This window comes from Bufo gargarizans, chromosome 2 (genome assembly GCF_014858855.1).
Source record: "Bufo gargarizans isolate SCDJY-AF-19 chromosome 2, ASM1485885v1, whole genome shotgun sequence".
NCBI classification, from domain to species: Eukaryota; Metazoa; Chordata; class Amphibia; order Anura; family Bufonidae; genus Bufo; species Bufo gargarizans.
Window position 1 is genome coordinate 470,717,383 of NC_058081.1, and position 19,721 is coordinate 470,737,103.

A 19,721-nucleotide genomic window follows, 5' to 3' on the forward strand; every position below is an offset into this window, starting at 1 on the left:
CGCAATGCGATTAATTCAAGTTGTATTAATCGAATTGCGATTTCAACGTAATTCTCAAATCCGACAGTACATTCTAGTATGGAGACGTTCCCATGGTGATGGGGACGCTCCATGAGCACGGAAGTCGGCAGAGGTGGCAACGGGCACTGACTGGAGCAGCCAGGAAGCCAGGAATCCTAAGGACAGGTAAGAACTACTTTTGAGAAGTTGGAAAGCAAAAAATATAACAATAAAAAAATATATATATATGAATATTTGAAATAGCGAATTTATAGCACTATATTCGAAATATTCGCGATTAGCGAAGTGCCGATATTCTCAAAAAAAATTGATATTTGAATATTCGCGATCAACACTAATTCTCACATGTATCCTCTGATCCTCACAAGACCGCCTTCTTTGCTCCCCTCGTTTGCTCCTCACCCATCGTCTACAACATTTTTCACACGTATCCCCCTCTTCACCTCTGTACCAGTCTTTCAAAAAGTTAGTCCATGCTTATTGTACCCTTTTTGTGTTATATCATGTTTGAACAGCGCCCTGGATCCTTCCCATAATAATAATAATAATAATAATAAGGAAGGATGAAAACTTGGTGACCTATTTTGGTTGTGTGCTGCACACAACAACCAGTTGTGCATGTAATACTCATTGGTAGCCTCTTTCACTGGTTGGATCCCAGTGGCCCACAATTATGGCAGATAGGGAAAAGCACTACTTACCCTACTATTGAGACCAAAACAGTTAGGCCTCTTTCACACGGGCGTCGCGTGTGAGGGCCAGATAGGAAGCGGGTGCGTCGCGGGAAAATGCATGATTTTTCTGCGCGAGTGCAAAGCGTTTTAATGCTTCACAGAAGTTCGGGTTTGTGTTAGGTGTTGTGTAGATTTTATTATTTTCCCTTATAACATGGTTATAAGGGAAAATAATAGCATTCTTAATACAGAATGCTGAGTAAATTAGGGATGGAGGGGTTAAAAATAAATAAAAAATGTTTAAACTCACCTCATCCACTTGTTCGCGCTGCCCGGCTTCTCTTCTTTCTTCTTCTTTGATGAGCTGGGAGAAAAGGACATTTGGTGATGTCACTGCGCACATCACATGGTCCATCACATGATCCATCATCATGGATTATGTGATTGACCATGTAAAGAGTGCAGTGACGTCACCACAGGTCATTTTCCTCCTGGTCATCAAAGAAAAATACAGAAGAGAAGCCACGCAGTGCGAACAAGTGGATGAGGCGAGTACATTTTTTTTAACCCCTCCTTCCCTAATTTACTTAGCATTCAGTATTAAGAATGCTATTATTTTCCCTTATAACATCCCGATCATCTCCTAGCAACCATGTGTGAAAATCGCACCGCATCCGCACTTTATTGCGGATGCTTGCGATTCTCATGCAGCCCCATTCACTTCTATGGGGCCTGCGTTGCGTGAAAAACGCACAATATAGAACATGCTGCGATTTTCATGCAACGCACAAGTGATGCGTGAAAAATCAACGCTTATGTGCACAGCCCCATAGAAATGAATGGGTCCGGATTCAGTGCGGGTGCAATGCGTTCACATCACACATTGCACCCGCGCGGAAATCTCGCCCGTGTGAAAGAGGCCTTTACATTCAATCATTTCTCAGAATATTGCCAGTCCATTACTATGGGGGCTGCCATCTTGCCTGAGCTGTTCTTAACAGCATTTAGAGATATGCTTTACAGCAGCCACCATGGGCCATAGATCCAATGGACAAGAAGGGACCTTATCTTCCTATACCTTCTATGGGAGAATTTTCTAAGCATGCTCTGCGATCTGTGCAGGAAGTAGATGTGGAAGCTGTGATATCACCTATTGTGAAAGGTGGATCTTTTGCCATCTATACATAGGTGATATCTGTCATTCTAATCCTGTCTGTAATAATAAGCAAATAACTACAGTAAAGTTATCTATACCGACCAATAAGCTATTATTAGGCTTAAGCTAGCCATACACATTATACTTTTGTCAGAGAACTGCGGGTTTGGCAAGCACCCTACTCTCCCCTGACAGATGAGGTCAGGGAAGACAAGGATCTGATAAAACTAATATTTTTACCCAATCCTTTTGTTCTCCCGGGAGATAAGCCACCACCAGAACAGTCTGGCAAAAACTTTCTTCTCTCTCCCTACAGGATACACAGATACATTCAGTTGAGCCGAAAGTGTGTAAGTGTATGTATATGGGGTAGCCAGAAGGCAAGACGGGAGAGATAGCCGTCTAATGTGTATGGCCAGCTTTAGTGGCCAGTGTGAAAACTGCAGGATTGTATGATTTTTTTAAATATAGATATTGACATGAAAAAATTATAATAACATCTCAAAAATGTATTTAAAAATATGTTTAACATAAAAAACATGATATAAACAATCGGCCATGTTCTGATGACACATTGCCTTTAAGATTGCTACAAAAGGCTTGTACATAAAAGTGTTAGGACTGGGCTAAATGTGATACTGAGGCAGAGGAGTGAAAACTGCCCATTATTCAGGTTGTCTAGTATTTTATTGAAGATTTTTTTGGTTTATTTTAGCACAAGTCACATTTAGGCCACACGCCCTCCCAGTAATCCACACCCTTAGGTCCCTTAGTAAAGGCAGCAACAATATCTAATACACTGGTTTTTTTTTGCTCCAAAAATCTATAGCATATAACACAAAGATATATAACTATATTCTAACATGGTAGGTGATTGAATATTTACATTGTTGGATCACCTACCTGAGCATGTTGGTAGTGTTGAGTTGCGCTTCAGGACCGCCTTGCTCTGCTGCACAGGCATGCCACAGCTCAGCAAATAACTGTTCTCAGACTCTAGGGATAGAAAATAACATTAGCATGGTAGCACTGTCAATGCCGCACATTACAGGACTAGTCCATTCCGCTTTATTACAGATCTTAAAGGGGTATTCCAGTGCATAAAAAAATAAATATAAAAAAATTAATAAAAAGGTCTTCACCCAGGCTGCACATGCTGTAAAAAATAACAGAACTTTTACTCACCTCACCTATCTGTAATTTTTTTACAGAATGTGCAGCCCAGGGGAAAGTTTTCTTTTTTTGCACTGGAATACCCCTTTAAAGCTCAAGGCTGCTCAGGACCATTAAGGAGTAAAACCAGCTTCGAAAGTATTTTTTTTATTACTCCATAGCTAACATTTTTTATCAGTTTTCCATAAGTTTGCTATTGGCAGTCAAAAGTTGCTTATTCTATATTTGCAATGCAATAAAAGTGTATACAAATTACAAAGTCATTTATATGTACCCTCAAACTACACCAAAAGTGCAATATCTCTCATATAAAACTAGGCCATAGGGTCCGCAAATTGCAAATCCGCAAAACACAGATACCAGCTGTGTCCATTCCGCATTTTGTAGAACGGAACGTCCGGGCAATAATAGAATAGTCCTTTTTCTTATCTGTAATGTGGTCAAGAATAGTGTGTATATAATGTTGTATATTTTTACGGATGCCACAGAACGGACATAAGGATGCATCTTTTGCGGCCTTATTGAAGTAAACGGGTCCACATCTGTATGTATGTATTCACCGTATGTATTTTGCGTTACACAAAACGCATACCCGCAGAAATTACGGATGACGTCTGTGTTGTATCAGTTTTTTTGCGGACCCAATAGGACATGTCCTATCTATTTTGTGGGACTGTGGAACTGACCTATGGATGAATGGTATGTGTGAATGGGCCCTTTTACAGCCCAAGTCATAACTTTCAGTATTGAATGTATTTTCCAAGAGGTAGGGGGATATGGAACAGAGTATGATACCATCTGTAACCATGGAGACAAGGCTGTAGAAAAGAGAACATGTGAAATCACTGCAGCCAATGACTGGCTGGGAAGCATTCACAGCCATTACCTAACATGTCAGCACAGGAGTTGGTCACAGCAGGGACCCAGGTACCAAAGGAACAGCATTGACAGGGAATCAGTGAGGTGAGTATAAGCGCTTTTATTTTTTAAAGCATTTGCAGCCCATGGTCAAGCTTTTTTATTCTGCTGGAATACCCCTTTAACAGCTGCCTTAGGCCATCAGCATGAATCTCAGCCCACAAAGCTGTCATCTTATACTGCTGAGTCCATATCTCCCAGTATTATACGTGTGGTCCCTATTGCAGCCAGCGTAGTGGGGTAGGGCTTCTGCCGCAGTCAGTTGCTTTACAGACAGAGAGAATAGATAACCTATAGAATTCTTCATACATTACTCAAAGTTTTGATTGAAATATGAGACAGGATAGGTTTAGAAGAGATAAGGAAATTAGCAGAGGAATCTTTGGGATTTTTCACATTTTGTGTATGCGTTACAGAAATACTGCATCCTGATAAACTGGCAGCATAGGCAAAACATGGTAGATGAATTAAAATTTTGGTAAATGTAAAGTAATGCACCTAGACCACAGTAATTCTTTCACTGGATACACATGAAATGTACTAAAACTGGGTCAGGCTCCTCTGGTTATAACTGATCTACGCAGCAGTACTCAATGTCAAGCAGGAGCTGCAAAAGCAAGTACTAGTTTAGGGTATTCAGACAATGTGGTTGAGGTCTGGTAGATAACCGCATATGTGGTTTAGGCCTCTTTCACACGACCGGTTTTTTTTTCCGTTTTGCGGGCCGTTTTTTGCGGTCCGTATACGGTCCGTATACGGAACCATTCATTTCAATGGTTCCGCAAAAAAAACGGAATGTACTCCGTGTGCATTCCGTTTCCGTATTTCCGTTTTTCCGTTCCGTTTAAAGATAGAACATGTCCTATATTTGGCCGCAAATCACGTTCCGTGGCTCCATTAAAGTCTATGGGTCCGCAAAAAAACGGAATGCATACGGAAATGCATCCGTATGTCTTCCGTATCCGTTCCGTTTTTTGCGGAACCATCTATTGAAAATGTTATGCCCAGCCCAATTTTTAATATGAAATTACTGTATACTGTATTTGCCATACGGAAAAACGGAACGGAACAACGGAACGGAAACGGAACCACAACAGAAGCAAAAAACGGAACAACGGATCCGTGAAAAACGGACCGCAAAACACTGAAATGGACATACTGTCGTGTGAAAGAGGCCTGGACATACTGTCGTGTGAAAGAGGCCTTAAATGTGATTTGCCACATTCTGCAATGCGATAACTGGGCACGTAGTATTTACAGGTGAAATGGTGAAACCTACAGTATATAAAAAAACAAAAAACAAGAGTCGAGTTACTGTAAAACAAAACCACCGCAAACTGCGGTAAAAGCGCACAACATTTGATTTGATTTCTGATGAGGTTATCAACCACATCTCAATCAGAAGGGTTGGATTTACTCATAGAGGGAGATGAATAATCATTTTAAATGCGACTTTTAATATTAAAATAAAAAAAGTCCCAAAAGACATTTTTTTACGCTGCCCTCACCAATTTTTTAACAAACTTATCTTCATTTACGCAAATGAAGCCAGAAATGTACGGCAGCTCTGAGCAGTTGTAGATTTCCGTTTAGATGCACAGACAGGCACATCCTCTGGCAGCGCAGAGTTTATCTAGACCGAGCAGAAAGCGCCAGTCTGGTTAAATCTCCCCCATGCTGGGTGGGAAATGGGGCATGAAATGTGATATAAAAACTGCTTTTTTTTTTAATAAAATGTCGCATATAGGTCTTAGTTTGTGACTTTTTAACACCACTTTTTTGGCACAGGGAGATGATAAATCTCCCCCATAGGAAATAGAACAATCCTTTGTAAAAGCACATCTTCAATACTGGATTCAGTTTGGCCCCACATTATACTGGACAGCTGGAGACTGTTCAAAGACATGCAACTAACATTAAATGGGGTGGGAGATCTCGCTTAGGATCCATTCACACGACCGTATCCATTTTTGCAGACTACAAATTGCAGATCTGCAAAACACAGACACCATCCATGTGCGTTCCGCATTTTTGCAGATAGGAATGTCCTGCCCTATGATATATGCCTATTCTTGTCTGTAAAATGGACAAGAATGGGACATGTTCTATCTTTTTTGCGGGGCCGCGGAACGAAAGTACGGATGCAGGCAGCACAGTTTCCTGTCCGCATCTTGGGTCCGTATCCGATCCACAAAATTGCAGAACGGATGCTAAAAGAATAATACGGTTGTGTGAATGGGCCCTTATAATGAGATGCTTGGTCAACTGAAACTAGGATTTTAGAAAGAACAGGGGCACAGTGTTTACTTGTAGAGGAAAGGCATTTTGGATATCAGTATACGGAGGGGTTCTTCATGGGCATGTCTTTATGTCAACCTATTACGCTCCTTTTATTAAATACCTTGTCCAATTTACAAACCTGGTACAAAAAGAGTGTTGGCCGAGCAGGACAAGAAGCAGCTATCTATCCCTGCTGATTTACTGCAGATGAGCTGAGCTTTTGGGGTCGGTTTGTGGCTGGGGATGCATTTTGCCGTCTCTAGGAAAAAAGAGAAAACCATAAGACATAACTGGTCAAGATATACAAGCTTTAGCCAAGACCCCAGCAGCTAGAAGTGCATAATACAGAGTGAAGGAGAGGTCAATGTGTATCGCCAATATCGCCAAAATCTATGAGCTCACCAATGCAGTCCCTCTTATTCCAATGCAGCTTCTTCCCAGAAGGACAAGCACAGTCATAGCTTCCCAGAGTGTTTATGCAGGCGGCGTCACAGCTGCCATTATTTATGCTGCATTCATCAGTGTCTGCACAAAGGAAACATGACTTCATTACACATAAGACACAATGAAAAATGGCAACAACCTAAATAAAATGCATGGATACAGTACTTAAAGGGAAGGTCCACATTTGAATATCATCACAGTGGTTTTCTTATCCTGTATTGATTTCGAGTTGCAGACTGTATTATACTCCAGAGCTGCACTCACAGTTCTGCTGGATACTATTAGAAACAGTGAACAAGCTTGTTGTCAGACACACCCCCTAACAGGTCACCTGGTCTCTTATAGTTCAGTCACTGTTTCCTACATCAGATTAACATATCGGTAATACCATAGAGGGAACCCGATAAATAAAATAAATAAAAAACCTTGACAGAATAGTTTTTTTTTAAATCTTAGCTGCCAAAAAGTTAATAGTCGCATTACCAGAGTGTTTACCCCCTTTCTCTACCAGACCAATTTTTCAGTTTTAGCAATGGGCCTATCTAACTGGAAATAACTAATTTCTGAGCCAACTTACATGTATTTGATAAAAACCTAACTTACTAAATATGCGGTAGCTAAAACAAATACCTATGTTTTTACATTTTGCTTGTATATTTTATACACACGTTCAAGTTCACTATACTATTGCTAAGGGCGGGTTCACATTACAGTTATGAATTCCGTTACAGCATTCCGTTATAACATGGTTATTAGGGAAAATAACTGAATTCGTAAGATGGAATTCAAAACGGAAACCTTTACAGTTGTCGACAGGACTTTCTTTTCCATCCTGCATAATGGAAACCAGACAGATCTGTTATGCTGCCAATAGACTTCTATTATAACAGATCAAAACAGAATGCCTCTAAAAGTTCCGTTTTGAATTCCATCTTATGAATTCCGTTATTTTCCGTCTGTTATAACGGAAAGCAATAACAGAATTCATAATGGTGATGTAAATCTGCCCTTAATCAAATAAATATATTTTTATATTTTATTTTTTTATGAATGAAAATGGGGGGAAATGTGTGGATGTGTGTGTACGTCGCCTGCTATACTTTTGCTAAAACTAGTAACTATAGCTATAGCTTTTTTTTATTTCACTTATTTTTTTATTTTATTAAAGGAAAAAAACTGCAGGGTCACAATTAATTTTAAAACCAGCAAGGGGGCACGTTCACATAAAAAAAGAAAGCTCCCCTGCCGGCTTTTTCACTTTACACGGCAATGGATCATTGTAGCACCCCGCTACAACGATGACACGCAGAGAGACCACTTTACCTGACCTCAGGGATCCTTACTGTAATTGCAGCTGTCTAATGACAGCGTGGTCACAGAGATCTACATTTCTCTGGGGTGCAGGCAGATCGCAACGTAACCTGACACTTTTGTACATTGGGTTACAGATAACAGTTTACCGCCACAATGTATATAGCCATGCGGCAGAAAGCAAAAATTTTAATAAGAGACAATCAAAATGTCATGTGTACCTCAAAATGGTACCCATAAAAGCTACAGTCAATTTCACAAAAAACAAGACCTCACACAATGGAAAATGAAATGTTATGAATGATAAAACATGGTGAAGCAAAACAGATTTTTAATAGTGTTCAGCGAATCAAGTTGATTAGTTCAAACATTTCATTTTAACGCTGTAAAACAATCAAAAAGCCATGTGCATACCAAGATGGTACTAATAAAAACTACAGGTTGTCCCATGAAAAGCAAGCCCTCGCACAACTCACACAAAAAAGGGAAGTATTTCCAGACTTGGAAGAAACTACATCACCATTTGTGGGGTGCTTTGTTCTCCTTTTACCCCTTGGAAAAATAAAAAAAAATAAAGGCTGAAGCAACATACTACTGAAAAAAAATGTACTTTTTCATTTTCACGGTCCAATGTTAATAAATTCTATTAAACATCTGTGGATTTAAAACCATCTCTACACCCCTAGTTGAATTCCATGGGGTCATTTCTTGGGGGTTTCCACTGTAGTGGTATGTCAGGGGTGTTGTAAATGGTTGTGTTGTAAATGGCGCCCAAACCCCTTTCAACAAGATCTGTGTTTCAAAAGCCAAGTAGCGCTCCTTCCCTTCTGAGGCCTGCCACTTTGCCATAAAGCAGTTAAGGACCACTTATGGGGTACTGCAGTACTTGGGAGAAATGACGTAACAATTTGGTGATTTTTCATCTGTTAACTTTAATTTTCACAATATAATTCTAACAAATTCAATTAATCATTTGTGTGGTCAAAATGCTCACTACACCTTTAGATACATTCCTTGAGGGGTGTAGTTCCCAAAATAGTATCCTTTGGTATGCTATTATGTTGCGCCACCTCAAGGCCTCTACAAACCTGAATTGGTGCCTGAGAAACATCCTAAAAAGCCTGAAAGTCTACAAGGTGCACCTTCATATCTGAGTATTTCAGTCAAGTTGCATTCTAGGGTCAAATTAGGGATATTTTTTAAAAAGCAGAATCAGTATAATAAATATTGAGGTTTATTTCTTTTTTATTACTTGATGTTTTTTTTTTTTTAAAAAGGGCTTAAAAGTGAAAATCTAAAATTTCTCCTCTATCTTGAGTTAATTCCTGTGGAGACACCTGAAGGGTTTACAAGCTTCCTAAATGCCATGTTGAATACTTTGAGGGGTGCAGTTTTTTTTTTATATGGTGATTTTTGAGGGATTTCTAATATATAGAATAAAACTGGTCCCTAAAAAAACAGGTTTTGGAAGTTTGTTTTAACAGTTGCTGCTAAACTTTTAACATATCAAATAAGAGAAAGCATATTTGAGAAATTATACCTATATAAAGTGGACATATGGTAAAAATAAATAACTATTTTGGGTGGTATGACAGTTTGTCTTGAAATTTGAGAAATTCAGATTTGGAAAACTGTAAATTTTGCTATTTTTTTAATTTTGGATTTCTTTTAATAAAGAAATAAAAAGCAGCAGATGTAGAGCACAGGCTCCAAGTCTGTAAGCCACAGCGCAGTCGCCCGAAGACCGGGGAAGACGAGATGACTTGCTGGTAATCCAATGGGGGGGGGGGGGGGGGGAGAGTATACTTAGCACTGGGGCATAGCTGTAGAGGTGCTCCTACCAACTTGCATAAATATAAAAATAATATAAAAGTAATCTCTGTAGCAGTACAAGCAACAAACAAAATAAAAATATAGTTTTAATCAGAATGATCAACCGTACCAGGCAGTATGCCTGGTTTAATAGGGTTGATCATGCTGACAGGGTGCTCTTTAAATGTTTAAAAGGCGGGCACAAGTGGCACATTCTCTGTGGCCTCTATGCAACTGGAAAACAAAGGGACAGTCTCCTCCCTGGCCATGCTGCTTCTAGCTATCTAATATGGTTCACCTATATATCTATTAAATGCAATGACCCTTACAGTAGTTTATATAACCTATCTATACAGAGGAGGGAAGGGCTGTGGCAAAGTTCAAACTGACCCAAACATTTAAAAATGGGGATCCTCCTAATAAGTATAATACATGGTAGAACTCGAGATACAGGAAAAGGATAAGTAACATGACATCTCTGGTAAGAATAGTGATTACAGCTCTGGAGTACAATGCAGGATTATTTGAAGATAATTTATGCAAAGTATTTGCAAGTGTCAAAACGTTTTACGTAAATTATATCTATATATAAACTAATATAAATTCCACTGCAGTACACACATCTGCAGAAGCTATAGGTTTCTTTCTCTTATGGCAGTATTCCCCTGTTTATCAGGCAGGCTGACATACTTTAGTTGCCTCACAACCACCATTATTTGAGTACATGTAGCAGCGTGTACTGAGGTGGTCACAGGAAGTCCTACAAGTAGATTCTATCTCAATACCACACTGGCTTGTGGTCACCAGTGCCCTTCCTCCAGAGTGTAAAAGAATCAAGACAAGGAGTCTTTGAAGAGACGTCATGCTTCATAGACCATTGAATATTTATGCTTTGCTAATTTCTACTGAGAAAAGTAACCCCATAAAATGGTCGCCTCCAGAGTACTCCAGTTCTGTCACACATCTTTGGAGCAATTAGGGGCGTAGCGTGGGGGAAGGGGGGCAGTTGCCCCGGGCGCCAAATTGTAGGGGGCGCCAGGCAGAAGGCAGTAAAATGAGGGTGATGGAAGCCTATGCTCCCATCCCCTCCGTTCCGCCTGGCCTGAAACTTTAAGACGCAGTAGAGCGGCGCAGGAGTCCAGGAGATCGCGATTATATCACCGTGACCTCCTGCGCCAGGTCTCGCGAGATGACGCGATGACATGATGACGCGGCGCAGGAGGGCAGGGGGATGTGTTCCTGACCGCCTGCACCGGGATGCCAAAGCAAAGACTACAAGAGGTGATGAAGAGAGGTGAGTATTTTTTTATTTTTTTTATTTAAGGAGGAGAGGAGAAGATACAAAGGAGGAGAGGAGAAGATATATTTAGAAAGAATGGGCACCGTTTTATATTATACAGAGGGGCCATGATACATTGTACAGGGGGCCATTGTATATTATAGTTATACAGTGGGGCCATAATATACAATAATTATACAAGGGGGCCAATATATATTATAGTTATACAGAGGGGCCATTCAATAAAATAATTATCCAAGGGGCAGTCATATATTATACATAGGGGCCATTATATATTATAATTATACATAGAGGCTATTAATAATGGGCCCTCTGTATAATTCTAATATATAATGGCCCTCCTGTATAATTATTATATATTATGGCCCCACTGTATAACTATAATATATAGTTATAGAGTGGGGCCATAATATATAATTATTATATTTAATGGCCCCTATGTATAATATATAATGGCGCCTTTGTATAATTATTATTTATTATGGCCCCTCTCTATAGCTATAATATATAATGGCCCCCCTGTATATTATATATAGTGACCCCTCTGTAATATTAGGATATATAATGGCCCCCTCTGTATTATTATTATTATATATAATGCCCCTCTGTATAATTATTATATATAATGACCCCTCTGTAATATTAGGATATATAATGGACCCTCTGTATAATTACTATATATAATGACCCCCCTGTATTATTATAATATATAATGGCCCCCTCTGTATTATTAGGATATATAATGGCCCATTATATATCCTAATATTACAGAGTGGGCCATTATATATATATATATATAATAATAATAATAATAATAATAACAACTAATATTAATAAAACTCTGCAGAGATGAGACGCAGCTGCAAGAAGGTGTCATGGCGGTCTTATCTCCAAATAAAGACGCCGAGGAAAGTGTACATCACAGGAGATGTCACTGGATGGATGAGGTTTGTGGTGCTGCATTATACTGTATATTTTGTAGTGATGTATGTAATATCCAAACACATATTTGTTTCACAGTAGGGTTGGGGGGTGGATATAGAATTTGGCCCACCCTGTTGCATCCCGGCCCCAGACTTCAGGTCACACTGTGCGTGTTCTGAATTCTGGGGCCTCACACCCATCTTCTACATTATCTGTACTTAGAGAGTTACCACCATGTTATCTGTGGTGTTATATAGGACTACTACATTATCTGTAAAAGGGGCGTGTCCACAGGTTGGGATGGGGGGGGGGGGGCACAATACATGGCTCACCCCTGGTGCTGGCAACCCACGCTACGCCACTGGGAGCAATACAGCAGTGCCAGTAAGTATAACAACTAGGGTTTATCACTCTATGCAGTGAGAGCTATTTGCTCTTCCTTTCAGTAATGCCATGCTACAGTTGATGGCTGGTGACCCTACAATAATGATGAGGTTCACAAAGACCAGTTCTCGCCTGTAGTCAGCAAACAGTTGTGAAAATGAACCTGCCGCTCAGATGAATGAGACATTTATTTTGGCTCATTGTTTAGTCTGCTAATAAGTTGAAGCCAGTACGTGTCATATACCACATGAGCAGGGTCAAGGATGTAATACTGTGTGTATTAGTGTCTTCTTGGGGCTTGTTTAGTCTGTCAAATTCATTACACCATTTCAGATGTTTCTTGTCCAAAACCTGTCACTGACAGCTTACAAATAAGAACTGTAAAAATAGAAATTCCTACGTCAGCCTTGTTCAGACATGTTCCTATATGTCCAGATAGATGCTATATGAGGGGGTCAGGGTCCCTAAACAATACTAATGGCCTTCCTTAGGGCTCGGCTACCTTCCTTTACATATTACATATCATATAAGGTTTATATTGATTTGACTATATGATGAACCTCCCTCTGAACAACTACTCTGCAACCCCCACCCCCTCGGCTAGTCCAGGCCCCCCACGATCGCCATACAACTCTCCACCCACAGTCATGCAAAAAATATGAAAATAAAATGCTTACTAGCACTGAACAGGAGGAGTCAGAAGTTTACTTTAGCGCCCCATACAGTAGTTACTCTCTCTTAGTGCCCCACAGAGTAGAGTGCTCACTTACTGCCCCCTCATAGTAATTATGCTTCCTCAGTGCCCCACAAGGTAATCACGCTCCCTCAATGCCCCTACACAGTAGTTATTCACCCTTAGTGCCCTCTTTACAGTAAAATGTTCCCCACACATCTGTTATGCCCCCTTAGTGCCCCCACACATCAGTCATGCCCCCAATAGTGCCCCCACACAGTAGTTCTTACCCCTCAGTGCCCCTTCACTATAGATTTCCCCACCTAATGTCCCCTTCACAGTAGGCATGCCTCCTTAGTGCCCGCCCACAGTAGTCATACCCCCTTAGTGCCCCACATTGTAGAATGCCCCTTTAGTGCCCAAACACAGTTGAATGTCTCTTAGTGCCCCTACACAGTAGTTTTCCCCCTTAGTGCCGCCTTTACAGTGGCATGTTGCCTTAGCGCCCCACACATCATGTATGGGGGCTCCCTTAGTGCCCCCATACAGTAAATTTCCTCTAGTGCCCCCTTCACAGAAGAATGCCCCTTTAGTGCTCCCACACAGTAGTGAAGCCTCTGTGGTGTTAATAAAATAAAAAAGTAATACTCATCTAGCCCTGTTCCCCTGATGAACGGAACACATCATGCACTCCGTCAGCAGCAGCCGCCACAATGTAGTGAGATCATTAGGCCTGCTGAGCAGGAGAGAGCACAGGTCGGGGGAGCCCAGGTGCTCTCCTACACAGCCCAGCAGGCATGATGATGTCACTGCATTGCGCCTGCTCGGTAAAGTACAGGTTAGGGAATGAGTCCCGGGCCCTAAAGGATTACAGACACAGCAGTCAGACTCCAGATATTGTGTCTTCTATTACAGCCTGGGCCTCGCCTGCCAGTACACACACACTGTAGTCATTACTGTGTGTGCACTGGCAGGTGAGGCCCAAGCCTGAGAGCCCAGGGCCCCTGCTGCTGCGGGCCCCACATTAGCTGTTACAGCAATAGTTCCGCCCCTGATAATGAGCTTGTTCCAATGAATTTGTAATAAATTACCTATTTATTCATTCAGACATTTTTATGAAATTTCTTTTAATCAAGTGCCTCATTCTGTCCCTTTGTTCCTTACTTCCCCATTTCTTGTTATATTTCACACCTTCTATGCAAATTAAAAATGAGAGAAAAGCAGCATTCTGATAAAAATGCATATATTTATTGGGGGCTCACAATGTAGTGTAAATTCCAAATCAACCTATCAGTACTAGTGTTAACTATCAAATCACCATGCTGCCCATGACATTTATGGCATATATTTATTTGACTGTAATACCCCTTTGTGCCCTCTGACATACATGTACATCACAGGTGAAGAGTACTACACAGCTCACATCTACCTACATTGGAGTCTAACTAATGAGCACTTCCATTGTGGCAAAGGGAGTGGTGAGTATACCACTCCTAGCACTGGCTTTACTCACTGCTCTGTGGTCCTCTTCTGCGGACACCAGTGCTGCACTGTGCCCTGACACTGAGTGACGTCAGAGCACAGTGCAGCGCCAGCACCCGGACAGTGCTGAGGCAGGAACGCAGCTCAGGGAGGGCCCAGAGGATAGGTCATAAGTATCTAATCAGTGGGGGTGCGATCAGTGGGGGTCCAACACCCGGGATCCCCGGCAATCAGTTGTTTGAGAAGGTACCAGCGGTCGCACTAGCGTTGTGGCCTTTTCACAGATTTGCCTAAGGCTACTTTCACACTAGCGTTCGGGCGGATCCGTTCTGAACGGATCCGCCCATAATAATGCAGACGGAGGCTCCGTTCAGAACGGATCCGTCTGCATTATATTAGCTAAAAAAAGCTAAGTGTGAAAATAGCCTGGGACGGATCCGTCCAGACTTTCAATGTAAAGTCAATGGGGGACGGATCCGCTTGAAGATTGAGCCACATTGTGGCATCTTCAAACGGATCCGTCCCCATTGACTTACATTGTAAGTCTGGACGGATCCGCACGCCTCCGCACGGCCAGGCGGACACCCGAACGCTGCAAGCAGCGTTCAGCTGTCCGCCTGTCCGTGCGGAGGCGAGCGGAGCGGAGGCTGAACGCCGCCAGACTGATGCAGTCTGAGCGGATCCGCCTCCATTCAGACTGCATCAGGGCTGGACGGCTGCGTTCGGGTCCGCTCGTGAGCTCCTTCAAACGGAGCTCACGAACGGAAACCCGAACGCTAGTGTGAAAGCAGCCTAAGTTGTGTGACGTCACGTTTATCACCATATGGCCTAGATGCATTGAAGTTAATTGGGCTGAGCTGCTACCATGAGCACTTGTGCCTTCTCAAACAGCTGATCGGCAGGGGTCCAGGGTGTCGGACCCCACCGATCAGATACTGATAACCTATCAGTTAAAATATCTTGGAAAACCTCTTTAATATATCTACAGAAAGATATTGGAGTTGCACAGCACGCACACAACTAACTTCCAGAAGCCCATCAGTTTTCACTCAGGAGTCTCAATATGACGTAACAAATCCCTGCACTTTCTAGTCCTTTCCTAAAATCCCATTTGCAGGAAAAAAGGAAAGAACATGCAATAGTTAAGTAATGCTAAGCCAGAGTTCAAACACATAAGGATTTATTGTACTTACTAAGCATAAAGTATAAAAGCGCACATCAGCAAAATCTCATAAAATTCCTCCATGGGAACTGCCCGACCCGGGTTTCACCTCCACTTCGTCAGGGGCATATCTTTCAGAGGAGATTCTGTATAATGGAGAGGATGTGAGGCCTCCACCTCCAGCTCCAACATGCTTAGAAACACCCCTTGAAAAATATCCTATCTTTTCCTGGTTTACTTGCCATAAGATTGGTTTAAAAGCTTTACATTCAACCAGGGCTATGACAACAGGAAAGTATACAAACCTCCACAGTGGGTCATTCCATAGAGTGTGTATCCCTTGTGACAGAGACATTCAAAACTTCCAGGGTAGTTGATACAGATGTGGTCACAGGTCCTCTCAAAGGAACACTCATCAATGTCTGAAACAAAAAGAAAGGGTCAATGTATAGACGTTGTAGTCCAGCCTTCTCCACTTTCAATTACTTGGACAGCAAGTAGCTAACACCAACCTCTGTCAGCCTTTTATGAGTCTAATTTCTGTTACCGAAAGGCCTTCTTCCTTTTTTAACATAATAATATGGCAGCAAGGTCTACAGTACACTGGTCAAAAATGTCCTGAATATTTTTCAAACAAATATCATCAAAATATCATATCCTAGTAAAATGACGACAGATATGAGGTGGGAGATACTTTAAAGTAGGTATTCCAGACAGTTGTATTTATGGCACACATTTCTTTGGCCAAAATACCCCTTTATTGTTAATTCAAAATCAGCATTATCTTTTGATGCAGAACCCATGACGGACACTAGATGGCACCAATGTATAGTATTGACATGCATAGCTCTATCATTAAGAACTCTACTGCAAAATTCAATAATCGCTCAAGGTCCATTTATACATTATTTAGTCGTTATTTTTCAGACTGAAACAATTATCATCATTCGTAATGATAACTGCCCTAGGCAAATGAGAAAAACAAATATTAATCGTAGGCGAAATTGATCAGGCGTACAGTAAGGTGGCTGGTAAGGTGTAAACAGACTGTAAGGAATGACAGGTAAAAATATATCTAGATACAGTAGTTATTAAAGGGGTTGTCCCATGAAAAATATTCTACAGTTTTCAAATCAGCACCTGGATCTGAATACTTTTGTAATTGCATGTAAAAAAATTTGGGGCAAAGCCACGGAGTTATACGATAAAATATATCTGTATAGCGCCACCTGCTGTTTATTTTTATTCTTATTTCTTTGACCTGCTCACTGAGAAGGCCGCACATGCTCAGTTTCATCCTTCAACTGCTTCCTGAGCTGTGATAGGGAGAGCATGGACACGCCCCCTAAGCTGCAGCAGAAAAGACACTCCCTTTGAGCCGTCAGCTTGATATAAATCTAGCAGAGGAGTGAATGGGGAGATCTCTGGATCCATGTGAAGTACAAAGCTGGTTCTAGCATTGCTAGAAAGGGATTGTCCTATACTATATGATGTCTGATTTTCATTTTTTACATTAGTCATAGGATAACCCTTTTAAGTGTTATGGCATGTTTGATGCCAAGGGGGTTACTGCAGCCTATGAGGCCCAGGTTTGCATTGTTCAGTTTTTATGTCTACAAGGGGCTAAGGGGCATTACTGACTTTTTTTTTTACTTTGCATTGTAATTATGCCCCATGCCATTTATAATATATCAATAGGACATAGGGGATGCGCCTTCTTTGGCACAGATTATCTTAATGATATTAGATCAGACAGGCTTGTTATATTTCAAGGGATCTCCAAATCTGCTGTCAATGGCCAGATTTGGGCTCAAATCATATGATATTTGGGGCACAATTCTGGCAAATGTTCTCTATACCAAAAGTAGGTATGCAGAAATATATGGCATCAATGATTCAAAGAGGTCAGCAGTACTGGACTGTCTTACAGGACCAGAGTCCTCCACATCAGCACCCACATTAATACACGGCTTTGTTCACCAAAGCAACAATTGAGCTTGAATGGGTCTTTCTAAAGCATGCATGAGAAAGACTTATTGGAGTGGAAAAGTTGCACTAGTGAACAAAGGCATGTATTAATGGGAGTACTTTCTTAAAGGGGTTTTGCCATCACATCCAAGGGGGGCATATCACTAGGATATGCCCCCATTGTCTGATAGGTGCGGGTCCCACCTCTGGGACCCGCACCTACAACGAGAACGGAGCGGGGAAATTATTGGAGGGCGCACTGCGCATATGCAGCCACCCTCGATTCATTTCAATGAGGTTGCCGAAAATAGCCGGGCCAGCTATTTCCATCTGCCCCATAGAAATGAATGGGAGCAGGGGCTGCGCGTGAGCGGTGCACGCTTCCATTAACTTGTAAGGGAGCAGCGCTTAGTGGTAGACGGACCCTGGGAAACCTGGGGTCCTCCAGCCACAGCTCTCCCCTCTCCGTTCTCCACCTCTGGGACTCGCACCTAAAGGGAATACCCCTTCAAAGAGTTATTCCCATCTCAGGCATTGATAGCTTATCTCTAGGATATGCCATCAATGTCAGATAGGTGCGGGTCCCAGCTCTTGGACCTGATATGTCCAGAAAGGGCCCCCTGAAGTAAAGAGAGAGCAGCTGCATATGCACGGCCACCCTCCGTTCACCGAGCACTGGCTAGACTATTTTTAAAACTCCCATAGCAGTGAATAGACCTCCACTTCGGGGGCCTGTTCTGGAGATAGGAGCGGGTGCTAGAAAACTGACATATCTTAACAGTATGTCTGAAATAGGAATAACCCTATAACTTCTATTTTTCTATGGAAGAAATAACATGATCTGTGTCGTCCCTGAATTTTTCAATATGCACGTGACATATAGTATAATCATGGATACCAGCCATTAGACCACTAGGTGTGGACGGTGTCCCTAATTAGTCCCTAAGTGCACTATTCATGCTGATTAGAGACAGTATCCACACCAGTTAGGGGCAATATCAAGCTGGCAAGTCTCCCCGGTGCCCCCACATAGTCACATATTCCAGTGGTTCGCTTATATCCGCTGTAGGTCGCTGCCACAGACAACTTCCTGACTTCTAGTGGCATCAAGATGTTGTGATATAAGTGGAATATAACAGCTGATTTGAAGATCGTAGCTTATAAGGAGAATTCAGATGAATGGATGATAAAGGTGCAGCAAATGGAGAACTAAGAAGGAATGGGGCTGAAGGGGTAGATATGGGACTGTAAGTGGAGATATGGAGACTCAGATGAATTAGCACTGCAAGATTGACCTAGCTATGTCACAGTCCTGGTCGTGACCAAGTCCTCTCTAGTCTGATCACTTCGGAAAAAGAAACCACTCACTTTTATATTTACATGTATATTATATTGAACTGGTCATATCCTGCCAAAGGCTAGAACTAAATGGCAGGGTTCGCTATTCTTAGGGAGAGGTGCCCTCATTACAGGAAGGAGAGGGGGCAGCAGAAACTTTTTCAGAGATGATGAGGGAGGAAACGGGAATTGCTTGCTGATCTGCATCCTTTCTTCCTGTTTTATGGACACTGTGGCTGGTAGGAGGTTATCATTTCTGGTTTCCTTTCCAGCCTTGCACTCTTATTATACTGGACTACACAGCATTGGAACAGAAGCAGCAGAGGTTCAGTAAGGTATATTATTCATCAGGGCCTTTTTAAATTTTAACTCGTGGAACATCCCCTTTATTGGTAATCCAGATAGTTACCATGGTTTAGCTACAAACGTGACAGAACCGGAGTATCCATTACACCGCGCAACAATGATTTTGCTACTGAGAGAAAAACATGTGATTTATACTAAAATGAGCGCGCTGATTCCAAATATGAACTCAGAATTTGCATGACACGTTTAGATTTTAACCCCTTAAGGATCCTGGGATTTTCCATTTTAGCGTTTTCGTTTATCACTCCCCGCCTTCCCATAGTCCTAACTTTTTTATTTTTCCTTTCACATAGCCTTATGCGGGCTTATTTTTTGCAGGACAAGTTGTACTTTCA

The 19,721-nt window shown here is 41.6% G+C and overlaps 1 protein-coding gene and 1 long non-coding RNA gene across 6 annotated transcripts in view; one reads left to right on the forward strand and one right to left on the reverse strand.

Annotated features, from left to right (window-relative positions):
* SCUBE1 (signal peptide, CUB domain and EGF like domain containing 1) overlaps positions 1-19,721 on the reverse strand; it is a 299,572-nt gene that overhangs the window by 17,647 nt on the left and 262,204 nt on the right. For all 4 annotated transcript variants that reach the window (XM_044281074.1, XM_044281072.1, XM_044281073.1 and 1 more), the window contains 4 exons: positions 16,020-16,136; positions 6,625-6,747; positions 6,362-6,481; positions 2,755-2,847 (listed from right to left, as the gene is read on the reverse strand). In XM_044281074.1, coding sequence (XP_044137009.1) covers positions 2,755-2,847; positions 6,362-6,481; positions 6,625-6,747; positions 16,020-16,136 — 453 coding nt within the window. The remainder of the gene's footprint in view (positions 1-2,754; positions 2,848-6,361; positions 6,482-6,624; positions 6,748-16,019; positions 16,137-19,721) is intronic.
* LOC122928331 overlaps positions 11,011-19,721 on the forward strand; it is a 42,695-nt gene continuing 33,984 nt past the window's right edge. For both annotated transcript variants that reach the window (XR_006387874.1, XR_006387873.1), the window contains exons 1-2: positions 11,011-11,083; positions 11,937-12,036. This is a non-coding gene — a long non-coding RNA (uncharacterized LOC122928331). The remainder of the gene's footprint in view (positions 11,084-11,936; positions 12,037-19,721) is intronic.